Below are 19,407 nucleotides of genomic sequence, written 5' to 3'. Positions count from 1 at the left end.
TAATTTATTTTTATTTCGTGGTGTTAAAACTTCCACTTAAACAGTTAAAAAGTCCAAAAATTATGATATGGGGAGTGAAAGAGGATGTAAACATTTATAACGAGGGATCAGGCAAAACTTCCTTCTGGGCAACAAAGAATATTCAATGGTCCATAGCAACAATATATGCATGATCTCAGGGTAAATGAATGGAACTGTTGCTTTATTAACATGAACTAGAAATAGTCTCGTACGTTACCGCACGTAAAATTTTTTTATTTGTAATAAACAATGTTCAAGATAAATTTACTAGATCAGCGAGTAGGTTTCATTTATAATATTTTTAATAAATGCAATGATCGGTGAAAATCTATAAATTAATTTTTGTGTAATGTGTGGATTTTGTTCTGACATTTTGTTCAAGAAAAAATTGAAGCTGCTTGTTTCAATATGATCCAACTATCCACCAAATTGATAATATAGAAAGTTAATATATTTTGCTTAATTCATTAAGGTAGTTACATTAATCAGCTTTATAAAAACATTAATCTAACTCAATTTTATTATATATATATATATATATTGTTTCGTTTCGTTATTGTGAAATCTGAAAACTACTTTGATGCTCATGCCCATTTTTCTTATCGGAAGTGGCTGGAGCTTGGAAGCAGTGATGAAATCAATACTTCAATCGGAAAATATTGAATGATGGTTCTCATTGTGTTGCTACGCTAAATTACAAACATTCCAGATTGCTGATTAGAATTTTCAAACTTACAATCCTTTTTGTTCGCTTATTCTCTTTCCAACACAAGCTGATAGGTAAATGATACTTTCAACTTGCATCCAGACATTCCTATGCTGTCGGAAATTATGGCCAAAGAGTGCGCTGGTATGCCACTAGCAATTATCACCATCGGTCGAGCCATGGCCTGCAAGAAGACACCACAAGAATGGATTCGTGCAATTGAGGTTTTGAGAAAATGTGCCTCAGAATTTTGAGGTATGGAGGATAAGGTCTTTCCTCTTATGAAGTTCTTTGATCATTTACCTAATTGGAAAGTGAGATCTTGCTTCTTATATTGTACTTTATTTCCAAAAGACTGTCATTCACAAAACTGATTTAATTTATTATTGGATTTGTGAAGGACTTTTAGATGAATGTAATGGCAGAAATGGAGCTCAAAATCAAGGGTATGACTTTATTGGGACAATTGTATTTGCATGTGTGTTGGAAGGAGAAGGTTATGATGTGAAAATGCACGATGTGATTCGTGATATGGCTCTGTGGATAGCTAATGGGTGCAATATTTTTTAGGAAAGTATTTTAGTGCAAGCAGGTGTTCGATTAATTGAAGCACCAGAGATCAAAAAATGGGAAGCAGTAAAAAGGATATCACTAATGGCAAATTGCCTTCAGAATCCAATCGAAACACCTTCATGTCCCAACCTACTAACCTTGTTTCTCAATGAAAACACATAGAAGACAATCAGCAATGACTTCTTCCAATCTATGCCTAATCTAAAAGTCTTAGACCTGTCCTGCAATAGTGGCATAACTGAATTGACCCAGGGAATTTCAAAACTTGTTTCCCTGCAATATCTCAATCTATCCAAGACAAGTATAAGACAGTTGCCAACTGAGCTCAAGTCCCAACAAAGGCTGAAATATTTGAACTGGTCTAAGGGATGATGTTATCAGAAGTGTGAAAATAGCCGAAGATCAGCAACAGCTGAAGCGGCTAGACCAAGTTCAATGCTGGCTTTCGAGGGCAGAAACTTTGATTAAGGGAGCTCATTGTTGATTCTGGAAAGTCCTCAGGAAATTAAGAAATTATGTATAGGAGGTTGTTGTTCTATGAGTCCCAAGTCCAACCTGAAGTTTGGGAATCAAATTGCCAAAATGCTCCGAAATGTTGTGGATCATAAGAGCAAGGGAGTTTTTGACAAGGTGGCTGAGGGAGAACCAACACCTCTAGTGACTGAATGACCTCCTGAGCATACTGTTGGTTTGGAATCCAAATTCGACAAGGCTTGGAGCATCCTTGAAGCTGAACAAGTGGGAATTGTTGGCCTGCATGGCATGGGATGCCTCCTGAACAAAATCCACAACAAGTTTTATGAACCCCCAAATCGATTTGATGTAGTTATTTGGATAGTAGTATCTAAAGGGTTTTATATCGGAAAGGTCCAAGATGACATTGCTGAAAGGGTGGGAATAGCTGGTGGAACATGGCAGAACAAAAGTCCAGAGGAAAAAGCTCAAAACATCTTTAGGGTTTTAAAGGAAAAGAAATTTGTTATGTTATTAGATGATATGTGGGAGCGAGTTGATCTATCTAAGGTTCGGATACCTCTCCCCACTCAAGAAAATGGTTCCAAACTAGTTTTCACAGCTTGTTCTATGAAGGTGTGTGGCCAAATGGAAGCTCATAAGAAGATTGGAGTGCGGTGTTTGCCTGAAGAAAAAGCTTGGGAGTTATTTCAAAGAAAGTTGGTGAAGAAACACTTGAAAGTAATCCATGTATTCGTGAGTTGGCTCATGAATTTGCCAAAGAGTGTGGAGGACAGCCTCTCGCACTCGTCACCATTGCTCGTGCCATGGCTTGGAAGAACACAGTTGAAGAATGGAAATATGCAATTGAAGTGTGTCGGAGATCATCTGCCTCTGTTTTACTAGACGTGGATGAAGAGGTATATCCGCTTCTAAAATTCAGTTTTGATTCTCTTCCCAATGACATGATTCGAACTTGCCTCTTATACTGTAGTTTGTTCTCGAAGGATTACCAAATTAGAAAAGATATGCTTATAGATTTCTGGATAGGGGCGGGGTTTTTGGATGGACGTGGCAATACATGTTTAGCTCAAAACCAAGGCCACCACATCATTGTTTGTCTTCTTCATGTATGTTTATTGGAAGAAATAAATGAATTTTGCATAAAGATGCATGACATGTTTCTTGACATGAGTTTGTGGATAGCATGTTGTTGGGAAATCAACCACAGCACCTAGACATAAAATAGTAAATTCAAATTAAGAATAACAACATACAAATATATTTGTTTTGGTCTAACTTAAAATGATTTACTCCGAACCTAATTCACTATCAAATAAATCTTTACAATTGAAAGACTTTTAAAATAAGAAAAATCACAAAAAACTCTTTACTCAAAATTTAACTCAAAACCCAATTACACTCTTTTATAACCTACTTACCTAGTTGTTCTCTTGGTGATTAAATATATGGGATTTTCGTATCTAATCATATGAGATTATTAAACTAAACCTAAAACATATTATTTATAAGAGTAAAACCCCTTATACCTTTAATAAACTCTCGATATGAGATAAAAAATAAATTGAAAACTCTTATAAATTTCGATGTGGGATTACGAGATTCAAGGCAAATCCCAACACATGTAAGTGTGAAGAAGAAAAGTGGAGGTTTTTTGTGGAGGCAGGTTATCAATTAACTAAGTTACCAGAAGTTCAGAATTGGGGAAGTATACGCAGGATGTCATTGTTGAAGAACAGGATTGAAAATCTAGTAGAAGCACCTAACTGTCCTGATCTCCAAACTCTGTTTCTTAACGATAATCAGTTGCAGGTGATCAATAATGACTTCTTCCAATTTACGTGTGGCTTAAAAGTTCTAAACTTGTCAGACAATAGATATATAAAAGAATTTCCAGTGGGAATTTCGAAATTGGTGTCTCTGGAATGTCTTGATCTCTCTTATACAGGGATAAGAGAGCTACCAATTGAATTGAAGGCTTTAGAAAAGCTTAAATGCTCGAACTTGGAATGCTTTAGTCCTGCCATAAGAATTCCAAGACAGTTGATATCTGCTTTTTCAAAGCTGCAAGTATTGAGAATGTTAGGCTGTGGTTATTCTTTGGGCCAGGAAGGGGAAGATAATTGTGAATGCTTGGTGGAAGAATTGAAGTGCTTGAACCATTTGAAATTGTTGACTGTCACTATAACGAGTGCTTTGGTTCTCGATAGACTTTTGATACTGAAAGGTTATGCAGCTGCACTGTACGAATTGAACTTTACTTATCCAAGGGCTTAAAGCGATTGAATATTTTATCTTTAGCGAATATGAAGAGTCTAGACAGTCTACGCCTTCTGGGGAGCGAAAGTTTGCAGGAGGTAGAGATGGAGTGGGGAGGAGAAGGCAGAATGATAAAAGAGCAGAGCCACATTCAAACCTCCGTGATTGCTAGCAAACATTGCCTCAAAAGCCTTCGCTATGTAAGAATAAACGGATATTATAAATTGACAAAATTGAAGGACATAACATGGCTAATTCTAGCTCCAAACCTGAGGTCTCTTACTGTGATGTACTGTAACAATATGGAGGAAATAATCAATGAGAGGAAACTGAGTCAAGTGGCTCAGCTAGTGGAAACTTTAAGCCTATTTGGAAAACTCGAGTCTCTTTATTTGCATGTTTTGCCAGAGTTGAAGAGCATTTACTGGGACACATTTCCCTTCTCATGTTTGAAACATATTTGTGTTTCGGTATAAGTGGTCTCAAATGGGTTGATTAATTACTGTTATGTTGAAATTATCTTGAATAGGTCATTAATTATTTGAAGAGAAAAACTAGGTGATGGAATCGGAAAGAGGTAAGTATAATCTTACACACTTTGTTTGTTTTCAAACCTATGTATATATGTATGTATGTTTCTAAATGAGTAAATGTTTTATTTTATTATTTCGATATATGAAAGTAGGATCAAGCATATAATTATTTTGTGTTTTTACTATATAAATGATGGATCATGCTTATGAATGAACTGAAAAAATGATTTATGTTTAAAGAATGATTTTATGATAGCTACATTTTTACATCTCTGGAAAGTGGGATCATCGACACAAAACTAGTTCTACGGCTCTGGCTAACGAGTTATAATAGTTAGCATGGAAATGATCATATGGCCCTACTAACAAGTTATAGTAGTTAGCATAAGGCCCTAGCTAGCAGATTATAATAGTTAGCAATGATAATGAGGATGAAATTGTCGATACGGTCAATGTTACGGGTTATAGCAGTGACCATAGCTAATGATAAAAAAATGATAATGATGATTTATGATGATGATGATTTACAATAATTTTTAATGATTGATCCATGATTTGGATTGATTACAATATTTGAATAATAACATATTTTGCAATGATTATGAAGTGATATATTTTGACATTGATTTATGAATTTATGAAATATTTGACAAAGTAATGATCTTTGAAATATTTTGACATTATGATTTGATGATTATTTTGAATACTCTATATGATATGTATGAAAATGATGCTTGATTCAGTAAGGTGTGTGAGCCTATACTTGTTGAGTTATTGTTTGCTCATTTTCCTTTTACTTTTTCTTTACAGATGAGTAAGTGATAAGTTTTCTTAGTCTTGTGAAAGCTAGAAGATCAAATGGAAAAGATTACTTAGTCGTCAGAGACAATGTAAGCCAATGAGATCTTATAAAACGATTTTGTATTTTTATATGGTTTGTATTTGGATATATAGAGATGTATCATTAGTTAGATTAAATATATAGATTTTACTTGGCAGACTATATCAATTTATTAAAGAATTTTATAATGATTAAGAAAGAAGGTTTCGTATTACTTTGGGGTTTACTTTAAGGTAATATGGTCATGTTGCATCTTAGTCTCTGGGCGTGACATAAAGTAGTATCGAACTTAAGTTATGATCTTTGGAAAATTTTTAAGAGTTAGACTTTGATGAGATTTTCTTTAAAAGCTTAAGTTATGATTCTTTGAGATTTTCTTGGAGTTTAGGTTTTGATTTTAAACTATGTGGGATGTTAAAAAGCTTATAGTATGATTTTGAAAATATTTTTAGAATTACGATTATGATCTTTGAAGATTTCTAAGAAGTTAGATTATGATAATTAGATTAACAGTGATTTTCCAAGAATATAACTTATGATTTTTGGGTTGAAAGAGATTTTATGAGTGTGGTTATGATCCATATCCTATGTGGAGATTTTTAAGAATTTAAATGATGACCTCTGGATAATGTGATGGTTTTTCAAGGACATAAGTTGGATTCATAGACTATAATGTGAGTATAAGTAAATGATTCGATGAAGTTTTGAGTAGTTAAAGTTTCAATAAATATTAAGGAATCAATAATTCAATGAATTCATGGAGTAATTATTTTGGTTGATATTACATATTGCTTTTGGATCTTGTAGTCAGGAGAAAGTGTAATTACATTGATATAGTGCGATTTTATAAGTTGAAGAGATTTTTTATATGACTTATTATGAGACATATCCTATGAGCTAATCGATTATTTAAGAGAATGATTTGATCATTGGAGATCCTATGGGTTAGAGAAAAAGATCTTCGACTTAATGAGGTTTTGAAATTATTTGATAAGTGTTAAGTGAATCATTAGTCATGGATTAAGATTGGAATAATAGTGTACATTGTTAGAATTAAAAGTATAGAATATTGGAGTTGGAATGAAATGATATGTCAAAATTTTGAAATAATTATTTATGCGTTATAATGTTTGAGAATTTGTCTTGATGGATTTAGTCTAAAATGTGATAATTGTGGTAAATAGTTTAATATACGTGAAGAAGGATATTCATTTGATTTGATTATACATTCTTATTGAGAAAGTATTTAAGGTTTGATTATGCAAGTTGGACATTTGTATAGTTAATTTGAAGTTTGATCATTAAATTCTTATTTGGGGTGTACTGATTTTTTTTAATGACTAAAGTGATTAATTTGTGGTTATAGTTTCTAATTGAAGTATACTATAGGATTCCTTCAAATTTTATATTTATGGAGAACATTGCCTATTGGGTACAAGGCTGTGTACCTAGCAAGAAATTAAATTTGTGAATAAAAATTGAAATTGTGGTTATTAAGATGATTTAGTGAGGAAGTTGGTTTTGAAGGAGTAATCGATTTACTAAATATATATATATATATATATATGTTTTGGCTAAGCATGATTGTTTGAAATCTTAAAGGGCAAAAGATTTGTTGAAATCTTACAAGTGATGATTTTATGTAGTTGGTGATACTGAACATGTATTCAATTTTAGAGAAGTTTAAAATTAAAAAAAAAAGGAACTTCTGAAATAATGTGATGCATTTGGTTATTTTTCATAACTATACTTTCAGCATGAATTCAAGTATTTGGAGTTTTTATTGTTTAAATTTTATACGAGAATTTTACTTATGGATTATGATGCGTAGGTTTTGATTTTGACTTGGAGATGATGTAATATATTTGGTAAAAAGAAAATTTGAGACATTATGATGTTTGTGAGAATTATGAAAAATCAATTGTTATATGATAATTAGTCTATTAAATTGAACGAACAATATTCAAAATTGGAGACAACTTGGGTAACCAAAGATTTATGTTTAAATTTACATAATGTAAATTTATGGATATGATTTATTGCATCAATTTCATATGCTTTATAACAGTTAATTGATAGAAAATTTTATATTGTCGGTGGAGAAAAAAAAAAAAATTATAAGTACTATATGATATCTTTTTGGTGACTAAAGGATTTGTTGATATTGTTATTCAAGGTTGTTATGGATTGAATACCTGGCATAAAGCGAATTACATGAAAATTTGTGGACATATTTTTTTTCTTGTTATGAAACAATGTTCTAAAATTTATTTTGTCTGAATTTTATTGGAACAAAATATCATAGTGCACAGTGGAATCTTGATTTTTTTTAAGTTCTAAGTTTTTTATGCTATTGTTAGTGAGGAAAGTGATGAATCTTTAATAAATAAGGACTAACGGATTTTGGATAAGAATATTTTGTGTTCTTTCTAGTTTTGGAGCTTTATCATTGATAGACATTCATTTAAATAGTGCTTATCTTGTGACTTCAAGAGAAAAAAAAATTTTTTTTAATGTAGCAATAGTTATAAGACAAATATCCAATGATTCATTTTGAGGTTTTGTATGAAAGTAGATCTAAGTCTTAAACTTAATGGGATAAGGACAAAGAAGAAAAACTTTTACTTTTTTTTGAATTTATGGAACAAACGGTTGATAAATTTTGGTTGATTAAAGAATGATTTAAAGTAAGCAAAAGGATTATACTAGAATTTGGAGATATGATTTATAGCTTCGAGTGGTTAATCATTTTACTCATAATTAGGATTATAAAGTAAGGAAGGTTAAGTTTGCATTGTAAGGTCATTTGAAGTTCTTGGTAAAGTGAAAGAAATTCAAAATAAAGAATATAGTCACCTCGATGTCTAGTGTGCATAATGAATCTATGTTAAGAGACTATCTTGGTAGAAGTTATATGGTTGGATATGAGTATTTGGAAATTCAAGATGATATGGGTTTTAACATATTGAAAATATCTTTTTTGAATGGTTAAATGGCAAGAATAAGTTTTGAGGCAAAATGATTACTTTTGTCAAAGTTTAATGAAACAATCATACAGCAAGAAATGTGATTATAGAAATGGAGGAATAAGATGTAAATATAAATCAAGTTTTGATGACAAAACTTTTCATAAGGAGGGGAGAATGTGATACCCCAGCCCAAATAATAATTGTGCTAGAGTAATACCAAAACCCATCAATTCATTAAGAGATTAATTAGTAAAAGAAAAAAGGGCTGAGTTATTAAATGAAAGAAAACCTAGTTATCGAGAAACAAAAAAGAAATAAGAGTTCTTCTTTCTCATCTTCCTAGGGTTAGAAATATGAAAAATCAAGTTGTTGATTCAAAATTAGAGGCTACAATCAAGTTAATCTCCTAAAGGTGAGTATATGCCTTCTTTTTATTTAAGAAGAAATGTCAAGTTGATTGCTATTATTTGGAGTTGAAGTTTTGAGAGCAAAACCAAGAAAAATTATGAAATCTTTCATTAATCTTCATGATCTATTTGGGTAAATTATTGGGCTTTGTTTATTTTATGTTCTTAAGATTTATTGATGATTATTGAATGGAGTTTAAAGGTTAAAAGTATGGATTTGAGCTTTTAAAGATTGAAGGAGAAATTATGTTTTTAGATGAGATGCCATAATCTGCAATAGTGAATTAAAATAGGATTCTGTATTAATGGATAAATTATTGCTATGATTATTATATATCGTTGGAAAGCATGTTGAATCTATTTTCTAATGAAAAAATGGAAGTCAAATATGAGTTTTCTATGAAGAGTTACCTAATTTTAGCTTAAGGATATGAAGGCAGTAAGGTAGTAGCATCAGGGTTTAATTGCAAAAGTTGTCTTAATTTTTATTCAAGGATTTACAGATTAAGCCAAATATATTTGGAAATACTATTGAGTCTACTTTCCAATGAAACAAACGGAATTGAATTTGGAGTTTCTTACGAATAAATATGTAATTTTTATGAGAAGGAATGCAGGTTATCTAGCAGCAGCATATGATGTGGATAGAAAAAATTGTTAGATTTAATCCACAAGGAATCACGAGATGGACCATATATGGTTAGAAAGCTTATTGAGTCTAGTTTCTAACGCATTAAAAAGATTTTAATTCTAAGTTGCATATCTTAAGATATGGTCATTTTAGTGAAAGTAGTGTAGGCTGCTAGAATTAGTTTCTTGAGTTAATTCTTATTTAACTTAATTGTTTCGGTATAAGTGGTCTCAAATAGGTTGATTAATTATTGTTATATTGAAACTATCTTAAATAGGCCATTAATTATTTGGGGAGAAAAACTAAGTGTTGAAATCGAAATGAGGTAAGTAAAATCTCACACACTTTGCTTGTTTTCGAACCTATGTATATATATATGTTTCTAAATGAGTAAATGTTTTATTTTATTATTTTTGATATATGAAAATAGGATCAAGCATATGATTATTTTATGTTTTTACTATATAAATGTTGGATCATGCTTATGAATGAACTAAGAAAATTATTTATGTTTAAAGAACGATTTTATGATAGCGACGTTTTTACATCCATAGAAAGTGGGATCATTGACACAGAACTAGTTCTACGACCTTAACTAACGGGTTATAGTAGTTAGCATAGACATGATCATACGGCCCTGCTAATGGGTTATAGTAGTTAGCATAAAGCTCTAGCTAGTGGGTTATAATAGTTAGCAATGATCATGAGGATGAAATTGTCAATACGACCAATGTCACAGGTTATAACAATGACTGTAGCTAACGTTAAATGAATGTTAATGATATTTATGATGATGATGATTTACAATGATTTTTAATAATTGATCCATGATTTGGTTTGATTACGATATTTGAATGATAGCATATTTTGCAATGATTTATGAAGTGACATATTTTGACATTGATTTATGAATTTATGAAATATTTGACAAAGTAATGATCTTTGAAATGTTTCGACATTATGATTTGATGATTATTTTGAATACTCTATATGATATGTATGGAAACGATGCTTGATCCAGTAAGGTGTATCAGTCGATACTTGCTGAGCTATAGTTTGCTCATTCCCTTTTTACTTTTTATTTACAAATGACTAAGTGATAAGTTTTCTTAGTCTTGTGAAAGCTAGAAGATCAAATGGGAAAGATTGCTTAGTCGTCAGAGACAATGTTGGCCAATGAGATCTTGTGAAATAGTTTTGTATTTGTACATGATTTGTATTTGGATATATAAAGATGCATCATTAGTTAGATTAAATATATGAATTTTACTTGACAGACTATATTAGTTTATTGAAGAATTTTATAATGATTAAGAAATAAAACTTCGTATTACTTTGGGGTTTACTTTAAGGTAACATGGCAGTGTTACGTCTTGGTTTCAGGATGTAACATGGAGTCCATGTTTACTACTATTTGGAATTGCCTCAATGAACATCAAACAAGAATCATTAGTTTATATGGAATGGGAGGCATTAGCAAAACTACTCTCATGACTCAAATTTGTTAAGAATATGTAGGGTCCAGCCCCATGTAATTGTTTTAGCCAATTGAAGGCCATGGGCTTTTGAATTTTAACCCAAAATAAAACATTAGATAGTAAAATAAGGGGGGTTGTGTTTTTGGCATGGAATGACATAATGTGGCACCGAATAGAAAGAAAAGAAACAAGAAAAATAGAGAGGAAATGGATAGGGGAGAGTTGGTTAAGCAGAAGTCAATTCGTGATCCAATTAAGCTGAAATTTTATCAACAGGTTTATGATTCAAAGTTTTATATTCTGAATGGTGAAGATCAGATTTAAAACTCTTTAGGAACAAGTCTATAGTGTATTTGTTAAGTCACCTATTTGGTGAGATTTTTTTTAATTATCTCTCTAGTTATTGATTAGCATTAGTTTTAGCAAGAAGAAAACTTTCTATATTCATTATTTGATAATAGAGATTTTTTTGTGGTTCATAATTTTTTTCTCTACATTGGAGAGCTTTTCATGTAAATCTTCGTGTGCTTTACTTTTCTTACATTGTTGGATTATTGATTGTTGTCTATTGCTATGAGTTTATTGCGATATATTGCTTCTGTGTTGTTGTATTTGTTAGGCCTAACAAGTGGTATCTAAGTGAAAGTTATTTTGAGACATTGACACAAAAGTAACCCAAGACTAAAGTAAATTCTGTTTGAGATCATAGAGGGTGATGTATGTTTCATGATAAAATTGATAGCATCAAATTATTCAATTTGAAAGCCAATGATAGAGGATCAGTTATACTACAAAGATTTGTATGAGCCGATATTGGATGATTCGATTAAACCAGCAGATACGAAACATGAAAGTTGAAAAAAGTTAGGTAGAAAGATGTTGGCTACAATAAAAAAATGGGTTGATATTAGCATGTTCCATCATTTAGCGCAGGAGATAGATGCCTACACTATTTGAAAAAAATTAGCAGTATTGTATGAACGGAAAATAGGCATGAATAAAGTTATGTTTATTAAAAAGCTTACAACTTTATAGTATAGGGATTGATGATTGATTACAAAGCACTTGAGTGATTTTCAAGATATATTTAATTAAATGACAATTATAAAGCTTACGATGAATGATGAAATGAAGGCATTCTTTCTTTTGGGTTTATTGCCACAATTAAAATACTCTAGTTATGATTATTCTTAATTCAGCTCTTGATTATAAGGTGATATTAAAGATGATAAATGACAGTATGCTTAATGAAAAAGTAAGGTGAAAAGATTTAGATCTTGAGAATCAAGCTCTTGTCATAGAGAATAGGGGTAGAAAAATCAATAGAGGTCAAAACTTAAAAGCCCATAGTAAGTCTAAATATAGATCCAAGTCCAGAGATAAAATGAAGTGCTTCCATTATAGTAAACCATGCCATATAAAGTGATACTGCAAAATTTTAAAGCAAGAGTGGAAAGATGAAAAAGGCAAGAGTTTAGATAATGGCAATGTTGTAGCAGTGAATTCAAATAGTGATTTAGTTACTTTGATTTATACACATGGTAATTCTAATCATGTTGTTGATCCTAACATTAAGTGGATAGTTGGTACAGAAGCGGCATATCATTGTGTTCCTAAAGGAAGTTGTTTATAACTTACAAAGCAGAAGCCTTTGGTGATAGATTATGAGAGTGTGTCATACATTATTAGAATTGATGATATTTTTGTACAAATCAACAAGGTTGCATGTTGACTTTGAGGGATACTAGACACATTCTTGATATAAGAATGAACTTACTTGTGATTAATATCCTTTATAAAGAAATATATGAGAGTTGATAAAAGAATGGGCAGTGAAAGCTTCTCAAAAGATCTATGGTAATTGTAAAAGAAAAACCATGTTGCACAATGTACAAGATATGGATGCAATTGAACGGTAATCAAATAAATGCCATTGAGGATGATGTTTCAGCAAACTTATGGCACAAGAGGCTAGCATGTATAAGTGAGAAGGGATTATAGGTTTTAACAAGGTATGTCTCTCAATTTATGTGATCATTGTCTGTTTGGCAAGTAACATAGAATTTCTTTTTGTAAAAGTTCTCAAAGAAAAGAAAATAGATTGGAATTGATTCATTCCTTAATATGTGGTCCAATTGAAGTTAAGTGATTGGGTGATAACAGGTATTTTATTAATTTTATTGATGATGCTTCACCTTAAACTTGGGTGTATATATTGAAAAACGAAAGCTAGGTATTGCAATATTTTCATAAATTTCATGCCATGATAGAAAGAATGATAGGGTTACCCTTAAAGTGTATTCGGACTAATAATGGTATAAAATACACATCTAAAGACTTTGAAAAATACTATTCAAAGTATGAGATCAGACATAAGATGATAGAACCTAGAACACAGTAGCATAATGGTGTAACTGAAAGGATAAATTGCATCATTATGAAAAAAGTCAAATTTATGTTGAAGATGGCAAAATTACCAAAGCCATTATGGGATGAAGTAGTCAACACAGCATGCTATTTGTTTAATAGATCACCATCAATTCCTTTTAGCTTTCATATTCTAGAAGAGTGTGGACAAGGAAAGATTCTTCATACTCTCACTTAAAAGTTTTTTGGAGTCAAGTATTCATGTATATACCGAAAAGAGTGAGGTTAAAGCTTAATTGTAAAGCCACATAGTATGTGTTTGTAGGATATGGTGATAAAGAATTTAGCTACAAGATATGGGATCTAGTGAAAAAAAGTCAATTAAAAGCAAAGATGTGGTCTTCCATGAAAAAAAAACCATAATAGACCTTGAGAAAAATGAAAAAATTACATGGTTACTGTTAAGTGTGATATTTCAACATTGATAGAGATTTAACCGAAAAGAGTCACAAATGATAAAAATGAGCAAAAGATAGAACTTGAAGATATGAATGAGCTAACCATAGTCAGTGATAAGCCAGATACAATTAGTTTTGAGTAGGGAAAATAATGCTATCTACCTAAAAATGTTAAATAGGGTGAGCAGTCCTTTCCACTAAAGAGTGTTGAGCAAGGGGTACTACCTTCAAAATCATGTAGTATAGAATCTTAGCCTAGGAGATCTATTAGAAAGCATAGGCCATCCACCAAGTATCTAAGTTCAAATTTTATTTTAGTTATTAGTGAAAAAGGCACCAAATAGCTTTCAAGATATACAAACTCTTTCGGATAGAGAGCACTAGTTAAAAATAAATGAAAGAAGAGATGAAGTCATTGTGAAAAAATAATACACATTATCTTGTTAAACTTTAAAAAAAGAGGAAGCCATTGAAGAAAAAATGTGTGTTCAAGTTGAAAAAAGATGGTGAAAAACTAGTGAGGTAGAAAGCTCGATTGTTGGTGAAAGGTTTTTATAAAAAATTTAGCATCAATTTTGATGAGATATTCTCTCTAGTTGTGAAGATGAGTTCCATTCAAGTGGTACTAAGATTAACAATTAGTTTGAATCTTGAGCTTAAACAACTTGAAGTTAAGATTACATTCTTGCATGGTAACTTACAAGAGGACATTTATATGGATCAGCCTAAGGGCTTTGAAGTAAAAGGGAAATAGCACTTAGTTTGCAAACTAAAGAAAAGTTTGTATGGCTTGAAACAAGCTCCACGACAGTGGCATAAAAAGTTTGATTCTTTTATAATGAGCCATAGCTATAAAAGAAAGGTAGCAAATCCTTGTGCGTATATTAAAAAAAAAATTTTATGGTAACTTCATTATTCTCTTATTATATATTGATGATATATTGATTGTGAGACAAGATACTAGTATGGTTTGCATATTGAAAGAATAATTATCTAAGTCTTTTGATATAAAGGATTTAGGTCTAGCAAAATAGATTCTCGATATGGATATTATCCAGATAAAAGAGCTAAAAAGCTATGGTTATCACAGGAAAAGTCTGTTGAATAGGTGTTTAGTAGATTGAACATGCAATACGCTAAATCATTTAGCAGTCCACTTGCCAACAATTTTTATTTGAGTAAGAAATCTTTTTCAGTGACTAAGAAAGAGCAACTATATCTAGTATTTCTTATTCTTCTGTAGTTGGTTCTTTGATGTATCTTATGGTTTGCACATGGCTTGACATTACTTATGCAGTTGGTGTGATAAGCAAACTTTTTTCTAATCAAGGAAAGGTGTATTGGGAAGTAGTGAAATGGATTTTTAAATATTTGAAGAACATTTCAAAAATGTGCTTGAGTTATGGAGTTTCACAACTAGTTTGAGAAGGGTTTATTGATACTGACATAACAAGTGATTTTAATGGTAAGAAATCTACTTTAGGGTATTTGTTCACTTTTGCAAGAGGCTATGTCTTGGCAATTTAAGTTGTAAAAGTTTGTTGTCTTGTCAACTATAGAGGCTGAGTATATTGCAATAAAAAAAGCATGTAAAGAAATGCTTTGGATGAAACATTTTCTTCTTGAATTGGGGTTAAATCAGAAAGAGTATATGATATTTTGTGATAGCCAAAGTGCTTTAAATTTGAGTAAGAATGCTATGTACTATGCTAAAATGAAGCACATTGATGTTAGATATTATTGGTTACATTTAGTGATTAGGGAATAACAAATGCTACTGAAAAAAGTCCATACTAATAAGAATGTAGTAGATATATTGACTAAGATACTTCTTAAGGAAAAGCTTTAACTTTGTAGTAACTTGGTCAAAATGAGTTTTTTGGCAAAGGTAAATTCCAAATGAAAATTACTATGGTGTTGAATCTCCTCTTAATGGGGCTAGAAGGGGAGATTGTTAAGAATATATGGGGTCCAACCCCATGTAATTGTTTTAGCCAATTAAAGGCCATGGGCTTTTGACTTTTAACCTAAAATAAAGCCTTTAACAATAAAAAAAAAGGGGCTATGTTTTTGGAGTAGAATGATAGAGTGTGGTGCCAAATAAAAAGAAAAGAATCTAGGAAAATAGAAAGAAAAGGGAGAAGGGAGACTTAGTTAAATTAAAATCGATTCGTAATCTGATTGAGCTAAAATTTTGTTAGCAAGTTTATGATTTAGAGTCCTATATTCTAAACAGTAGAGATCAGGTTTAAAACTTTTTAGGAACAAAATCAGGGTATATTTGTTGAGTCACCTGTTTGGTAAGATTTCTCAAATTGTCTCTTTAGTTATTGATTAGCTTTAGTTTTAGTTAGAGGAGAACTTTATATATATATATATATTATTTGATAGTGGAGATTTTTTTAATAATATGAAGTTTTTTCCCTTTACACTAGAGAGCTTTTCATGTAAATCTTGGTGTGCTTTATTATTATTATTTTTTTTGCATTGTTAGATTAGTGATTGTTGTCTATTGCTATTGGTTTATTGTGATATATTACTTTTGCGTTGTTGTGTTTGTTACTTTAGGCCCAACAAAATCAACAACATGCTCCTCAGCCATCCTAGCAATGTTGATTTTGTGATTTGGGCAATGGCTTCTAAAGACCTAGAACCTGAAAAGATTCAAGAAGAGATTGGGGAAAGATAGGATATTCTGAAGATAGGAGAAGAAATAAAAGTTTTGAGCAAAATGCTATAGACATGTACAAAGTCTTAAGTACTAGGAAATTTGTTTTGTTGTTGGATGATTTATGGGACCGAATTGATCTAACAAAAATTGGAGTTCTTATCCTACACCAACAAAATAACTCCAAGGTAATCTTCACTACATGTTTCGAAAAGGTATGTGGTCTGATGGAAGCCCACAAAATTTTCAAAGTTGAGTGTTTGCCACCATCTTTTGATTGCTATTTGTTTCATAAGAATATTGGAAATGATACTTTCAACCTGTATCCAGATATTCCTATGCTAGTGAAAATTATGGCCAAAAAGTATGTTGGTTTGCCACTAACACTTATCACCATTGGTCGAGCCGTAACCTATAAGAAGACACCACAAGAATGGATTTAGGTAATTGAGATTTTAAGAAAATGTGCCTTAAAATTTTCCAGTATGGGGGATAAGGTTTTTCCTCTTTTAAAGTTCAATTTTGATCATTTACCTAATGAGAAAGTGAGATCTTGCTTCTTATAGTGTACTTTATTTCCAAAAAAATTTGTTATTCACAAAATTGACTTAATAGATTATTGGATTTGTGAGGGTCTTTTAGATGAATGTAATGACAGAAATGGAGCTCAAAACCAAAGGTATGACATAATTGGGACACTTGTGTATGCATGTTTATTGCAAAAAGAAGGTCATTATGTGAAAATGCATGATGTGATTCGTGAAATGGCTCTGTGGATAGCCAATGAGTGCAATAATTTTGAGGAAGGTGTTTGATTCATTGAAGCACCAAAGATTAGAAAATAAGAAGCAGTAAGAAAGATATCACTGATGGCAAATTGTTTTGGGAGTTTAATCGAAACAACTTCATGTCCCAACCTGCTAACCTTGTTTCTTAATGAAAACACATTAAAGACAATCACAAATGACTTCTTCCAATCTATGCCTAATCTAAGAGTGCTAAACCTATCATGTAATAGTGGCATAACTGAACTGGCCCAGGGAATTTCAAAACTTGTTTCCTTACAATATCTCAATCTATCCAAGAAAAGTATAAGCCAGTTGCCAAATGAGCTCAAGTCCTTCCAAAAGCTAAAATATTTGAACTTGGATTATACATTTGTATTAAATACAATTCCATACCAACTAATATCCATCTTTCCATTCTTAAAAGTGTTGAGAATGCTTAATTGTGGTTCATCTGATATGATTATGCAAAGTAATATTTTATTAAGGGGAAATAAATGAGTGCTTTGTCAAGGAATTGCAGTGTTTGAAACAATTGAGTATGTTGAGTCTCACAATAAGGAGTGCCTTTGCACTTGAAGGATTTTTAAGCTCCCACACAAAAGTTGCACTCAAAACCTATGCTTCTAGTTTTTAAGTGCTTCAAAGATTCTAAATATTTCATGTTTAGTAGATATGAAGCATCTCAATATGCTAGATATCTTAGACTGTAAGAGTTTAGAAAAGCTGAAACATAGTTGCAGGAACAAAGAAAAAAACTAACATCTGTTGATTTCCACAGCTCTATGATCTTAAAGGACAGATGGTTTAATGGCCTTTAAAGAGTAAGTGTAGACAACTGTATGCAATTGGGGGATTTGACATGGCTCATGCTTGCCCCAAACCTTGCTAGTCTTTTCATATCAATATGCTCCCAAATTAAAGAAATAATCAGCACAGCCAAATGTGCAGGACTTCTAAATAAAGTAGGAAAGTATTAAGCCATTTGAAAAGCTTGAAGTTTTTCATTTGTCTTACCTACCAGAACTAAAATGCATCTATTAGGAACCCTTTCAATTTTTAAGTTTCAAGAAAATCTCCATATTTTGGTGGCCAAAATTGAAAAAGCTTTCGGTCAATGTAAAGAATGCTGAAGGACATGGCATTACCATTCATGGATGGGAATTCTGGTGGAAAGAATTAGAATGAAAGGATAAGACAACTAGGAATGCTTTTGCTCCTTGTTTCAAATCTAAGCCCCTGAACATCTCCCCATAGTGACTTACAAGTGTAAAGAACTACAATATCAAGACTAGCTTCGAATTGCAAATGATTGCTTCTCTTCATCATGGATTATTTTTCCTTGATAATGAAAAATCTGCATGTTTGTTGCAAGCTTATCTTTTTTCTTCTTTTGGTAAGAGAATCATACCTTTAATGAACTCACAGAGCTTGAATTTGTGCTGTAATAAACCACATGATTGGAAATTTTCTATGCTCATGCAACTTTATTCATCATCAGGTTATGTAGGGCTTGAAATTTAATCTTTAAGACAGTTTAGAAAGTAGTAAAAAAAATACTTATAGTCAAGGTCTAATCTTTAACTTTCATGGACTGATATCTATCTTTTTTGTGTAAGGCATACACACACAAATATTAAAGTGAAAAAAATATACATGTGCTGTGTTATGATTGTCCACACCATAAAACTAAAGTGTGACTTGTTAAAACATACTTAAAGTCTTGAACACATCATAAATTTTACATTCGATGTTAGGAGAAACAATACAAATTATTATCTGCATGCTTGTTTCAAAAATGCAACAGGTACTCTTACTTGGAAGCTTTTATAATGCGATACCCAAAAAAATAAAGAAAACAACCTTAATCAATGTGTTATAAACCAACAACATTGTCATCTCTGATGCTGCACAATCTTTTTTTTTTTTGTTCAAACCACAATCTTCTTTTCATTTAACAAATTGTGAACCTAATACCATCTCAAGCTCAATTCATTTATCGACTAAAGGGCAATCACCAATAAATTAATGCATAAACTCTATCTACCATAGTTAACTGACCAGGCTCAGATACTTAAATTCTGATATATCAATTCGTTTACTTACTTTTCAAGCTAATTAGAAATCTATTATCATGTTTCAAAACCTAGTTGCCAATTCTTTAGCTAATTTTCAAGTCTGGGTTTGATAGAGCAAGCTGTTAGGAAAATGGGGTCCAGCCCCATGTAAGTGGTTTT

General features: G+C 31.5%; 1 protein-coding gene across 1 annotated transcript; it reads left to right on the top strand.

Annotated features, from left to right (window-relative positions):
- The first annotated feature begins 852 nt into the window (after window positions 1–852).
- LOC149510744 (disease resistance protein RPS5-like) lies at window positions 853–4,051 on the top strand. The gene is made up of 6 exons (XM_089757078.1): window positions 853–951; window positions 1,802–1,930; window positions 2,012–2,389; window positions 2,470–2,673; window positions 2,761–2,883; window positions 3,383–4,051. The coding sequence occupies exons 1-6, from the start codon at window positions 853–855 to the stop codon at window positions 4,049–4,051; spliced, it is 1,602 nt and encodes a 533-aa protein (XP_089613204.1).
- The last annotated feature ends 15,356 nt before the right edge of the window (window positions 4,052–19,407 follow it).

This window comes from Durio zibethinus, chromosome 28 (genome assembly GCF_047325235.1).
Source record: "Durio zibethinus cultivar Kanyao isolate XHJ-2024 chromosome 28, ASM4732523v1, whole genome shotgun sequence".
NCBI classification, from domain to species: domain Eukaryota; kingdom Viridiplantae; phylum Streptophyta; class Magnoliopsida; order Malvales; family Malvaceae; genus Durio; species Durio zibethinus.
This window is presented reverse-complemented; position numbering and strand designations above follow the sequence as displayed.

Excerpts from the sequence above, each read along its gene's own strand:
- LOC149510744 (XM_089757078.1), top strand. The coding sequence starts at position 853 with ATGGCCAAAGAGTGCGCTGGTATGCCACTAGCAATTATCACCATCGGT. Across the intron at positions 2,390-2,469 it reads TCACAGCTTGTTCTATGAAG|AAAGTTGGTGAAGAAACACT; the intron begins GTGTGTGGCCAA and ends GTTATTTCAAAG. Across the intron at positions 2,674-2,760 it reads TACTAGACGTGGATGAAGAG|GATTACCAAATTAGAAAAGA; the intron begins GTATATCCGCTT and ends TTGTTCTCGAAG.